This window comes from Somniosus microcephalus, unplaced genomic scaffold (genome assembly GCF_052327205.1).
Source record: "Somniosus microcephalus isolate GS21.2 unplaced genomic scaffold, FLI_Smic_1.0 unresolved_chr2, whole genome shotgun sequence".
Classification (NCBI taxonomy): domain Eukaryota; kingdom Metazoa; phylum Chordata; class Chondrichthyes; order Squaliformes; family Somniosidae; genus Somniosus; species Somniosus microcephalus.
The window spans coordinates 7,310,584-7,324,413 of record NW_028225180.1 but is presented as its reverse complement, the minus strand read 5'-3'; the positions used below and the strand labels follow the sequence as shown (position 1 = coordinate 7,324,413).

At 48.0% G+C, this 13,830-nt stretch overlaps 1 protein-coding gene across 1 annotated transcript in view; it reads left to right on the top strand.

Annotated features, from left to right (window-relative positions):
* Positions 1-11,589: 11,589 nt before the first annotated feature.
* Positions 11,590-13,830, top strand: part of LOC147092063 (SWI/SNF-related matrix-associated actin-dependent regulator of chromatin subfamily B member 1-like) — a 160,954-nt gene continuing 158,713 nt past the window's right edge. The window contains exon 1 of the mRNA XM_085975803.1: positions 11,590-11,811. Coding sequence (XP_085831929.1) covers positions 11,773-11,811 — 39 coding nt within the window. The 5' untranslated portion in view covers positions 11,590-11,772. The remainder of the gene's footprint in view (positions 11,812-13,830) is intronic.

The window sequence follows — 13,830 nt, the reverse complement described above, 5'->3', positions numbered from 1 at the left end:
CCCGCACATCTTTGGACTGTGGGAGGAAACCGGAGCACCGGAGGAAACCCACGCAAGAACTCGGGGAGAATGTGCAAACTCCACACAGAGGATCGCCCGAGGCCGGATTCGAACCCGGGTCCCTGGCGCTGTGAGGCAACAGTGCTAACCACTATGCCACCGTGGGAGGGAGGGAGAGGGGAGAGGCGGAGGGAGGGAGGGGAGAGGCGGAGGGAGGGAGAGGAGGGGGAGGGAGGGGCAGGGAGAGGGAGGGAGGGAGGAGGGAGGAGGGAGGGAGGGGAGGGAGGAGGGAGGGAGGAGAGAGAGGGGGGAGAGAGAGAGATGGGGGGAGGAGAGAGGGGAGAGAGAGAGGGGAGAGAGAGGGGGCAGAGAGGGGGGGAGAGAGAGGAGGGGGGAGAGAGGAGGGGTAGAGAGAGCGGTGCTGGGGAGAGCGCGGATTAGCTGATAGACCGACAGAGGCTAACTAACCCCTGTATCCCAGAGTCCCGGGACACACAGCAAACCCTCGCTGACACAGGAACACCGCCTGTTCCCCACTGCCACAGTCTGGAGCAGATTGATCGCAATGTTTAAAGTTGGACTTACTCTGCGAGGTTGGATGGAAGTCCAGCCACTTCCAGCACAGTCTGTGTGTCTGCAGATGGCCAAACACAAGGAAGGATTGAGAAAGACAGGACAGGAAGGAATGTCCCTCAGGGTCCTAACGCCCATCCCCACTCCATTCTCAACTTTGAACTGTTGGAATGAATTGATTGCCATCCTTATTCCGTTGGGCTCTATTTACCACCCTGCTCGTTACTCAGGCCATGCAAAACAGCCAGTTGATAGAAAGATTAAATTTGATCCTGCTTGAGTTGTGACTGTGATATGACAAAGTATTTACAGAACAGAAACAGGCCAATCGGCCCGACTGGTCTATGCTGGTGTTTATGCTCCACACGAGCCTCCTCCCACCCCTTCTTCATCTCACCCCAACAACATATCCTTTGATTCCTTTACACCTCATGTGTTTAACCTCTTAAATACCTCGATGTTATTCACCTCAACTACTCCCTGTGGTAGCAAGTTCCACATTCTCACCACTCGCCAAGTTTCTCTGGAATTCCCTGTTGGATTTATTGCTGATTATCTCCTATTGATGGCCCCTAGTTCTGGCCTTACCCGCAAGTGGAAACATGTTCTCTACATCTACCCTATCGAATCCTTTCATAATGTTAAAGACCTCTATCAGGTCACCTCCCAGTCTTCCCTTTCCTGATAGTTACAACCTCTCAGATCTGGTACCATTCTAGTAAAAATGTTTTACATCTTCTCCAGTGGCTGTATAGCCTCTTTATAATATAGAGACCAGAACTGTGCACAGTAACTCCCAGTGTGATATAAGAGACCAGAACTGTGCACAGTAATCCAAGTGTGATATGAGACCAGAACTGTGCACAGTAACTCCAAGTGTGATATGGAGACCAGAACTGTGCACAGTAACTCCAAGTGTGACATGGAGACCAGAACTGTGACAGTACTCCATTGATATGGAGACAGAACTGTGCACAGTAACTCCAGTGTGATATGGAGACCAGAACTGTGCACAGTAACTCCAAGTGTGATATGGAGACCAGAACTGTGCACAGTAACTCCCAAGTGTGACATGGAGACCAGAACTGTGCACAGTAACTCCCAGTGTGATATGGAGACCAGAACTGTGCACAGTAACTCCAAGTGTGATATGGAGACCAGAACTGTGCACAAGTAACTCCCAGTGTGACATGGAGACCAGAACTGTGCACAGTAACTCCAAGTGTGATATGGAGACCAGAACTGTGCACAGTAACTCCAAGTGTGGACATGGAGACCAGAACTGTGCACAGTAACTCCAAGTGTGACATGGAGACCAGAACTGTGCACAGTAACTCCAAGTGTGATATGGAGACCAGAACTGTGCACAGTAACTCCAAGTGTGATATGGAGACCAGAACTGTGCACAGTAACTCCCAGTGTGATATGGAAACCAGAACTGTGCACAGTAACTCCAGTGTGATATGGAGACCAGAACTGTGCACAGTAACTCCAAGTGTGATATGGAGACCAGAACTGTGCACAGTAGTCCAAGTGTGATATGGAGACCAGAACTGTGCACAGTAACTCCAAGTGTGATATGGAGACCAGAACTCTGCACAGTAACTCCAAGTGTGATATGGAGACCAGAACTGTGCACAGTAACTCCAAGTGTGATATGGAGACCAGAACTCTGCACAGTAACTCCAAGTGTGATATGGAGACCAGAACTGTGCACAGTAACTCCAAGTGTGATATGGAGACCAGAACTCTGCACAATAACTCCAGTGTGATATGGAGACCAGAACTGTGCACATTAACTCCCAGTGTGATATGGAGACCAGAACTGTGCACAGTAACTCCAAGTGTGATATTAGGGATGCGCAAGAAGCCAGAATTGGAGGAGTGCAGAGATCTCAGAGGGTTGTAGAGCTGAGCAGGTTACAGAGATAGCGGAGGGTTGTAGGGTCTGGAGGAGGTTAAAGAGATAGGGAGGGATGTAGCGGCTGGAGCAGGTTACAGTGATAGCGGAGGGTTGTAGGGGCTGGGGGAAGTTACAGAGATAGGGATGGTTGTAGGGGCTGGAGGTTACAGAGATAGCGGAGGGTTGTAGGGGCTGGAGCAGGTTACAGAGATAGCGGAGGGTTGTAGGGGCTGGGGGAGGTTACAGAGATAGGGAGGGGTTGTAGGGGCTGGAGGAGGTTACAGAGATAGCGGAGGGTTGTAGGGGCTGGAGCAGGTGACAGAGATAGCGGAGGGTTGTAGGGACTGGAGGAGGTTACAGAGATAGGAGGGTTGTAGGGGCTGGAGGCGGTTACAGAGCTAGGGAGGATGCAAGGCTGGAGCATGTTACAGAGATAGGGAGGGTTATAAGGACTGGAGGAGGTTACAGAGATAGGGAGGGTTGTAGGAGTTGGATGAAGCTACAGAGATAGGGATGGTTGTAGGGGCTGGAGGAGGTTACAGAGATGGGGACAGTTGTAGGGCTGGAGGAGGTTACAAAGATAGGGAGGATTGTAGAGCTGGAGGTTACAGAAATAGGGAGGGTTGTAGGACTGGAGGAGGTTACAGAGATAGGGAGGGCTGTGGGGCTGGAGGAGGTTACAGTGATAGGGAGGGTTGTAGGGGCTGGAGCAGGTTACAGAGATAACGGAGGGTTGTAGAGGCTGGAGGAGGTTACAGAGATAGGGAGGGTTGTAGGGGCTGGAGGCAGTTACAGAGCTAGGGAGGGTGCAAGGCTGGAGCAGGTTACAGAGATAGGGAGGATTGTAGGGGCTGGAGGAGGTTACAGAGATAGGGAGTGTTGTAGGGGCTGGAGGAGGTTAGACATAGGGAGGGTTGTAGGGCTGGCGGAGGTTACAGAGATAGGGAGGGTGCAAGGCTGGAGCAGGTTACAGAGATAGGGAGGGTTGCAGGGGTTGGATGAAGTTACAGAGATAGGGAGGGTTGTAGGGGCTGGAGGAGGTTACAGAGATAGGGACAGTTGTAGGGGCTGGAGGAGGTTACAGAGATAGGGACAGTTGTAGGGCTGGAGGAGGTTACAGAGATAGGGAGGATTGTAGACCTGGAGGTTACAGAGATAGGGAGGATCGTAGGACTGGAGGAGGTTACAGAGATAGGGAGGGTTGTAGGGCTGAGGAAGGTTACAGCCAAATCCCCTTTAACACCCCAATTGACTCAATCCCCTTTAACCCCAATTGACTCAATCCCCTTTAACCCCAATTGACTCAATCCCCTTTAACACCCCAATTGACTCAATCCCCTTTAACCCCAATTGACTCAATCCCCTTTAACCCCAACTGACTCAATCCCCTTTAACCCCAATTGACTCAATCCCCTTTAACCGCAATTGACTCAATCCCCTTTAACGCCAATTGACTCAATCCCCTTTAACCCCAATTTACTCAATCCCCTTTAACCCCAATTGACTCAATCCCCTTTAACCACAATTGACTCAATCCTCTTTAACCCCAATTGACTCAATCCCCTTTAACCCCAATTGACTCAATCCCCTTTAACCCCAATTGACTCAATCCCCTTTAACCCCAATTGACTCAATCCCCTTTAACACCCCAATTGACTCAATCCCCTTTAACCCCAATTGACTCAATCCCCTTTAACCCCAACTGGCTCAATCCCCTTTAACCCCAATTGACTCAATCCCCTTTAACCCCAATTGACTCAATCCCTTTTAACCCCATTGACTCAATCCACTTTAACCCCAATGGACTCAATCCCCTTTAACCCCAATTGACTCAATCCCCTTTAACCCCAATTGACTCAATCCCCTTTAACCCCAACTGACTCAATCCCCTTTAACCCCAATTGACTCAATCCCCTTTAACCGCAATTGACTCAATCCCCTTTAACGCCAATTGACTCAATCCCCTTTAACCCCAATTTACTCAATCCCCTTTAACCCCAATTGACTCAATCCCCTTTAACCACAATTGACTCAATCCCCTTTAACCCCAATTGACTCAATCCCCTTTAACCCCAATTGACTCAATCCCCTTTAACCCCAATTGACTCAATCCCCTTTAACCCCAATTGACTCAATCCCCTTTAACACCCCAATTGACTCAATCCCCTTTAACCCCAATTGACTCAATCCCCTTTAACCCCAACTGACTCAATCCCCTTTAACCCCAATTGACTCAATCCCCTTTAACCGCAATTGACTCAATCCCCTTTAACGCCAATTGACTCAATCCCCTTTAACCCCAATTTACTCAATCCCCTTTAACCCCAATTGACTCAATCCCCTTTAACCACAATTGACTCAATCCTCTTTAACCCCAATTGACTCAATCCCCTTTAACCCCAATTGACTCAATCCCCTTTAACCCCAATTGACTCAATCCCCTTTAACCCCAATTTACTCAATCCCCTTTAACCCCAATTGATTCAATCCCCTTTAGCCCCAATTGACTCAATCCCCTTTAACCCCCAATTGACTCAATCCCCTTTAACCCCAATTGACTCAATCCCCTTTAACCCCAATTGATTCAATCCCCTTTAGCCCCAATTGACTCAATCCCCTTTAACCCCAATTGACTCAATCCCCTTTAACCCCAATTGACTCAATCTCCTTTAACCCCAATTGACTCAATCTCCTTTAACCCCAATTGACTCAATCCCTTTTAACCCCATTGACTCAATCCACTTTAACCCCAATGGACTCAATCCCCTTTAACCCCAATTGACTCAATCCCCTTTAACCCCAATTGACTCAATCCCCTTTAACCCCAATTGACTCAATCCCCTTTAACCCCAATTGACTCAATCCCCTTTAACCCCAATTGACTCAAACCCCTTTAACCCCAATTGACTCAATCCCCTTTAACCCCAATTGACTCAATCCCCTTTAACCCCAATTGACTCAATACCCTTTAACCCCAATTGACTCAATCCCCTTTAACCCCAATTTACTCAATCCCCTTTAACCCCAATTGACTCAATCCCCTTTAACCCCAATTGACTCAATCCCCTTTAACCCCAATTGACTCAATCCCCTTTAACACCCCAATTGACTCAATCCCCTTTAACCCCAATTGACTCAATCCCCTTTAACCACAATTGACTCAATCCCCTTTAACCCCAATTGACTCAATCCCCTTTAACCCCAATTGACTCAATCCCCTTTAACCCCAATTGACTCAATCCCCTTTAACCACAATTGACTCAATCCCCTTTAACCCCAATTGACTCAATCCTCTTTAACCCCAATTGACTCAATCCCCTTTAACCCCAATTGACTCAATTCCCTTTAGCCCCAATTGACTCAATCCCCTTTAACCCCAATTGACTCAATCCCCTTTAACCCCAATTTGCTCAATCCCCTTTAACCCCAATTGACTCAATCCCCTTTAACCCCAATTGACTCAATCCCCTTTAACCACAATTGACTCAATCCCCTTTAACCCCAATTGACTCAATCCCCTTTAACCACAATTGACTCAATCCCCTTTAACCAATTGACTCAATCCCCTTTAACCCCCAAGTGACTTAATCCCCTTTAGCCCCAATTGACTCAATCCCCTTTAACCCCCAATTGACTCAATCCCTTTAACCCCAATTGACTCAATCCCCTTTAACCCCAATTGCCTCAATCCCTTTAACCCCAATTGACTCAATCCCCTTTAACCCCAATTGCCTCAATCCCCTTTAACCCCATTGACTCAATCCCCTTTAACCCCAATTGCCTCAATCCCTTTAACCCCAATTGACTCAATCCCCTTTAACCCCAATTGACTCAATCCCCTTTAACCCCAATTGACTCAATCCCCTTGATATACCTATCAATTCATCCAATGAAAAGCGACGAGTTAAGAAAGTAACTGTAGGTTTTTATTGGCTAAATAACAGAGCCCACCCTCGTGGGTGATCGGATCCAACAAGGAGGAATACCAGCCAGTCGACCACCTTTATACCTGGGCAGGTAGGTGGAGCCATGGGCGGAGTCAGCAGTGGTCAGCCCAGGTATAACAGCGCGACAGGAGGCGACCTCGTGTAGTGATACAACAGTGTAAACAGTGATAACCATAGTGTAACGATATAACAGTGATAACCATAGTGTAACGATAGTGAACGATAAAAGTGGTTTACCACATTCACCCCTTGTTTAGATTTGAGTCCGGCGGGGTGAAGTGTACTACCAGTTCGGGTATGTCAGTCTGTCCGGAGGCCTCGTAAGTCTTTCTGATCGGCGCAGCAGCGGCGGCGGTGTTGCAGTATCCGGTGTTAATGCTGGTGTCTGCGTGGTCGACGAAGGCTCGTGGGGTTCCGGCATGCCGTCTACCTGGGCTGGATTTGGGGGGGTGGTGGGGGGTAACGGTGGTGTCTCAGGGGTGCCCGAGGGTGCAAGGTCTCATAAGGAGACTGTGTCCTCCCGCCCGTCTGGGTATGCCACATAGGCGTACTGGGGGTTGGCGTGCAGGAGGTCCACCCTCTCGACCAGGGGGTCCGTTTTATGGGCCCTCACATGCTTTCGCAGCAAGACGGGCCCCGGAGAAGTCAGCCAAGTTGGCAGCGTGGTTCCCGTAGTCGACTTCCTGGGGAAAACAAGATCCGATCCGATCACCCACGAGGGTGGGCTCTGTTATTTAGCCAATAAAATTGATATACCTATCAATTCATCCAATGAAAAGCGACGAGTTAAGAAAGTAACTATAGGTTTTTATTGGCTAAATAACAGAGCCCACCCTCGTGGGTGATCGGATCCAACAAGGAGGAATACCAGCCAGTCGACCACCTTTATACCTGGGCAGGTAGGTGGAGCCATGGGCAGAGTCAGCAGTGGTCAGCCCAGGTATAACAGCGCGACAGGAGGCGACCTCGTGTAGTGATACAACAGTGTAAACAGTGATAACCATAGTGTAACGATACAACAGTGATAACCATAGTGTAACGATAGTGAACGATAAAAGTGGTTTACCACACCCCTTTAACCCCAATTGACTCAATCTCCTTTAACCCCAATTGACTCAATCTCCTTTAACCCCAATTGCCTCAATCCCTTTAACCCCAATTGACTCAATCACCTTTAACCCCAATTGCCTCAATCCCTTTAACCCCAATTGACTCAATCCCCGTTAACCCCAATTGCCTCAATCCCTTTAACCCCAATTGACTCAATCACCTTTAACCCCAATTGCCTCAATCCCTTTAACCCCAATTGCCTCAATCCCTTTAACCCCAATTGACTCAATCCCCTTTAACCCCAATTGCCTCAATCCCTTTAACCCCAATTGACTCAATCCCCTTTAACACCCCAATTGAATCAATCCCCTTTAACCCCAATTGACTCAATCCCCTTTAACACCCCAATTGACTCAATCCCCTTTAACCCCCAATTGACTCAATCCCCTTTAACACCCCAATTGACTCAATCCCCTTCAACCCCAATTGACGCAATCCCCCCAATTGACTCAATCCCCTTCAACCCCAATTGACGCAATCCCCCCAATTGACTCAATCCCCTTTAACCCACAATTGATTCAATCCCCTTTAACCCCAATTGACTCAATCCCCTTCAACCCCAATTGACGCAATCCCCCCAATTGACTCAATCCCCTTTAACCCCAATTGACTCAATCCCCTTTAACCCACAATTGATTCAATCCCCTTTAACCCCAAATGACTCAATCCCCTTCAACCCCAATTGACGCAATCCCCCCAATTGACTCAAACCTCTTTAGCCCCAATTGACTCAATCCCCTTTAACCCCAATTGACTCAATCCCCTTCAACCCCAATTGACGCAATCCCCCAATTGACTCAATCCTCTTTAACCCCAATTGACTCAATCCCCTTTAACCCACAATTGATTCAATCCCCTTTAACCCCAAATGACTCAATCCCCTTTAACCCCAATTGACTCAATCCCCTTTAACCCCAATTGAATCAATCCCCTTTAACCCCAATTAACTCAATCCCCTTTAACCCCAATTGACTAAATCCCCTTTAACCCCCAATTAATTCAATCCCCTTTAACCCCAATTGACTCAATCCCCTTTAACCCCAATTGACTCAATCCCCTTTAACCCCAATTGACTCAATCCCCTTTAACCCCAAATGACTCAATCCCCTTTAACACCCCAATTGACTCCATCCCCGTTAACCCCAATTGACTCAATCCCCTTTAACCCCAATTGACTCAATCCCCTTTAACCCCCAATTGATTAAATCCCCTTTAACCCCAATTGACTCAATCCCCTTTAACCCCAATTGACTCAATCCCCTTTAACCCCAATTGACTCAATCCCCTTTAACCCCAATTGACTCAATCCCCTTTAACCCCAATTGACTCAATCCCCTTTAACCCCAATTGACTCAATCACCTTTAACCCCCAATTGATTCAATCCCCTTTAACCCCAAATGACTCAATCCCCTTTAACCCCATTTGACTCAATCCCCTTTAAACCCAATTGACTCAATCCCCTTTAACCCCAATTGACTCAATCCCCTTTAACCCCAATTGACTCAATCCCCTTTAACCCCAATTGACTCAATCCCCTTTAACCTCAATTGACTCAATCCCCTTTAACACCCCAATTGACTCAATCCCCTTAAACCCCAATTGACTCAATCCCCTTTAACCCCAATTGACTCCATCCCCTTTAACCCCAATTGACTCAATCCCCTTTAACCCCAATTGACTCAATCCCCTTTAACCCCCAATTGACTCAATCCCCTTTAACCTCAATTGACTCAATCCCCTTTAACCCCAATTGACTCAATCCCCCCAATTGACTCAATCCCCTTTAACCCCAATTGACTCAATCCCCTTTAACTCCAATTGACTCAATCCCCTTTAACCCCAATTGACTCAATCCCCCCAATTGACTCAATCCCCTTTAACCCCAATTGACTCAATCCCCTTTAACCCCCAATTGATTCAATCCTCTTTAACCCCAAATGACTCAATCCCCTTTAACCCCAATTGACTCAATCCCCTTTAACCCCAATTGATTCAATCCCCTTTAACCCCAATTGACTCAATCCCCTTTAACCCCAATTGACTCAATCCCCATTAACCCCAATTGATTCAATCCCCTTTAACCCCAATTGACTCAATCCCCTTTAACCCCAATTGATTCAATCCCCTTTAACCCCAATTGACTCAATCCCCTTTAACCCCAATTGACTCAATCCCCTTTAACCCCCAATTGACTCAATCCCCTTTAACCTCAATTGACTCAATCCCCTTTAACCCCAATTGACTCAATCCCCCCAATTGACTCAATCCCCTTTAACCCCAATTGAATCAATCCCCTTTAACCCCAATTGACTCAATCCCCTTTAACCCCAATTGACTCAATCCCCTTTAACCCCCAATTGATTCAATCCCCTTTAACCCCAATTGACTCAATCCCTTTTAACCCCAATTGACTCAATCCCCTTTAACCCCAAGTGACTCAAACCCCTTTAACCCCAATTGACTCAATCCCCCTTAACCCCAAAAGACTCAATCCCCTTTAACACCCCAATTGACTCAATCCCCTTTAACCCCAATTGACTCAATCCCCTTTAACCCCAATTGACTCAATCCCCTTTAACCCCAATTGACTCAATCCCCTTTAACCCCAAGTGACTCAATCCCCTTTAACCCCAATTGACTCAATCCCCCAATTGACTCAATCCCCTTTAACCCCAATTGAATGAATCCCCTTTAACCCCAATTGACTCAATCCCCTTTAACCCCAATTGACTCAATCCCCTTTAACACCCCAATTGACTCAATCCCCTTTAACCCCAATTGACTCAATCCCCTTTAACTCCAATTGACTCAATCCCCTTTAACCCCAATTGACTCAATCCCCCCAATTGACTCAATCCCCTTTAACCCCAATTGACTCAATCCCCTTTAACCCCCAATTGATTCAATCCTCTTTAACCCCAAATGACTCAATCCCCTTTAACCCCAATTGACTCAATCCCCTTTAACCCCAATTGATTCAATCCCCTTTAACCCCAATTGACTCAATCCCCTTTAACCCCAATTGACTCAATCCCCTTTAACCCCCAATTGATTCAATCCCCTTTAACCCCAATTGACTCAATCCCCTTTAACCCCAATTGACTCAATCCCCTTTAACCCCAAGTGACTCAACCCCTTTAACCCCAATTGACTCAATCCCCTTTAACCCCAAATGACTCAATCCCCGTATAAACCCAATTGACTCAATCCCCTTCAACCCCAATTGAACCCCAATTGACTCCATCCCCTTTAACCCCAATTGACTCAATCCCCTGTAACCCCAATTGACTCAATCCCCTTTAACCCCAATTGACTCAATCCCCCCAATTGACTCAATCCCCTTTAACCCCAATTGAATCAATCCCCTTTAACCCCAATTGACTCAATCCCCTTTAACCCCAATTGACTCAATCCCCTTTAACCCCCAATTGATTCAATCCCCTTTAACCCCAATTGACTCAATCCCTTTTAACCCCAATTGACTCAATCCCCTTTAACCCCAAGTGACTCAATCCCCTTTAACCACAATTGACTCAATCCCCCTTAACCCCAAAAGACTCAATCCCCTTTAACACCCCAATTGACTCAATCCCCTTTAACCCCAATTGACTCAATCCCCTTTAACCCCAATTGACTCAATCCCCTTTAACCCCCAATTGATTCAATCCCCTTTAACCCCAATTGACTCCATCCCCTTTAACCCCAATTGACTCAATTCCCTGTAACCCCAATTGACTCAATCCCCTTTAACCCCAATTGACTCAATCCCCTTTAACTTCAATTGACTCAATCCCCTCTAACACCACATATGACTGAATCCCCTTTAAGCCCAATTGATCTCAATCCACTTTAAGCCCCGAATGGAACCAATTCCGTTGAGAGCCCCTCCCTTGACCTTTGACCCACCCAGCCGGCGGCTCCGGACCCCACCCCCACTCCGCGTGAGGCAGCTTGACTTCGGACGGCGAAAATACGCATGCGCGCGGCCTCACGTCCTCTCCGGCGTCGCCCGGTGCGCTCTGGGAGTTGTAGTCCAGGCTTTCCCGTTCGGCCATGGTCGCCCCTAGCAACCGGGCCTAGGAGGCGGCAGGATGGGAATGGGGTGGGGGACCACAGTCAACAAAAGACAACCAAGAGGCCCAACATCCCTGCAGATGCTGGAAAAGGGAAATCCCAAAACATTTCGGGGTCCATTCAATGCAAGTTAATCTTTCTTCCGAGAAACTGCGGGCGAGGTGATGGAGCAGCTCAAATCCTCATTAGAAAGAAAGTACTTGGTATTTATTTAGGAACCTTTCACCACCTCAGGACGTCCCAAAGCGCTTCACAGACAATGCAGGGGTTTTTTATTTGGCAGTGTGGTCACATTTAGCGCACAGCAAGATCCCACAAAACACAATGTGATAAATGACCAGCTCATCTGTTTCAGACACAGTGGTTGAGGGAGAAATATTGGCCCCAGGACAACTCCCCAAGCTTTTGGTCACCTGTCCCTAGTGGCTCAAATCTTGCTTTATAACGCTCCTGTGAAGCGCCTTGGTACATTTTACTATGTTAAAGGCGCTGTATAAATGCAGGTTGTTATTGTTGTTGTATCTTTGTTACCTCTCGACTATTCCAACGCACTCCTGGCTGGCCTCTCGCATTCTACCCTACGTAAACTTGAGGTAATCCTGTCCCTGTAACCTCTTCCTGCCCCTACAACCCTCCCTATCTCTGTAACCTCCTCCAGCCCCTACAACCCTCCCTATCTCTGTAACATCCTCCAGCCCCTACAACCCTCCCTGTCTCTGTAACCCCCTCCAGTCCCTACAACCCTCCCTATCTCTGTAACCCCCTCCAGCCCTACAACCCTCCCTATCTCTGTAACCTCCTCCAGCCCCTACAACCCTCCCTATCTCTGTAACCTCCATCAGCCCTACAACCCTCCCTATCTGTGTAACCTCCTCCAGCCCCTACAACCCTCCCTATCTCTCTAATCTCCTCCAGCCCCTACAACCCTCCCTATCTCTGTAATCTCCTCCAGCCCCTACAACCCTCCCTATCTCTGTAATCTCCTCCAGCCCCACAACCCTCCCTATCTCTGTAACCTCCACCAGCCCCTACAACCCTCCCTATCTCTGTAACTTCCTCCAGCCCTACAACCCTCCCTATCTGTGTAACCTCCTCCAGCCCTACAACCCTCCCTATCTCTGTAACCTCCTACAACCCTCCCTATCTCTGTAACCTCCTCCAGCCCTACAACCCTCCCTATCTCTGTAACCTCCTCCAGCCCTACAACCCTCCCTATCTCTTTAACCTCCTCCAGCCCTACAACTCTCCCTATCTGTGTAAACTCCTCCAGCCCTACAACCCTATCTCTGTAACCTTCTCCAGCCCTACAAACCCTCCCCTCGAGATCTCTGCGCTCCTCCCATTCTGTCCCCATCTGGCGCATCTCTGATTTTAATCGCTCCACCACTGGCGACCGTGCCTTCAGCTGCCTGGGCCCTAAGCTCTGGAATTCCCTCCCTAAACCTCTCCGCCTCTCTCTCCTCCTTTAAGTGCGCTCCTTAAAACCTACCTCTTTGACCAAGCTTTTGGTCACCTGTCCCTAGCATCTCCTTAAGTGGCTTGGTGTCAGATCTTGTTTTATAACGCTCCTGTGAAGCGCCTTGGTACATTTTACTATGTTAAAGGCGCTGTATAAATGCAAATTGTTGTTGTAGCCTTTGTTACCTCTCAACTTGACTATTCCAACGCACTCCTGGCTGGCTTCTCGCATTCTACCCTACGTAAACTTGAGGCCATCCAAAACTCGGCTGCCCGTGTCCTAACTCACACCAAGTCCCATTCGTCCATCACCCCTGTGCTCGCTGACCTACATTGTGTCTTGGTTAAGCGACGCCTCGATTTCAAAATTCTCATCCTTGCTTTCAAATCCCTCCATGGCCTCGCCCCTCCCTATCTCTGTAACCTCCTCCAGCCCCACAACCACCCCCCCCCGCCCCCCGAGATATCTGCACTCCTCTAATTCTCTCCTCTTGAGCATCTCTGATTGAGCATCTCATTGAAACTTATACAATTTTAACAGGACTAGACAGACTAGATGCAGGATATAACAACAGAAAATGCTGGAAAAACTCAGCAGGTCAGACAACATCCGTGGAGAGAAATTTCAGTTGACGTTTCGGGTCGAACCCTTCTTCAAAACTGAAGAAGGGTTCGACCCGAAACGTCAACTCAAATTTCTCTCCACAGATGTTGCCTGACCTGCTGAGTTTTTCCAGCATTTTCTGTTGTTAGTTCGGATTTCC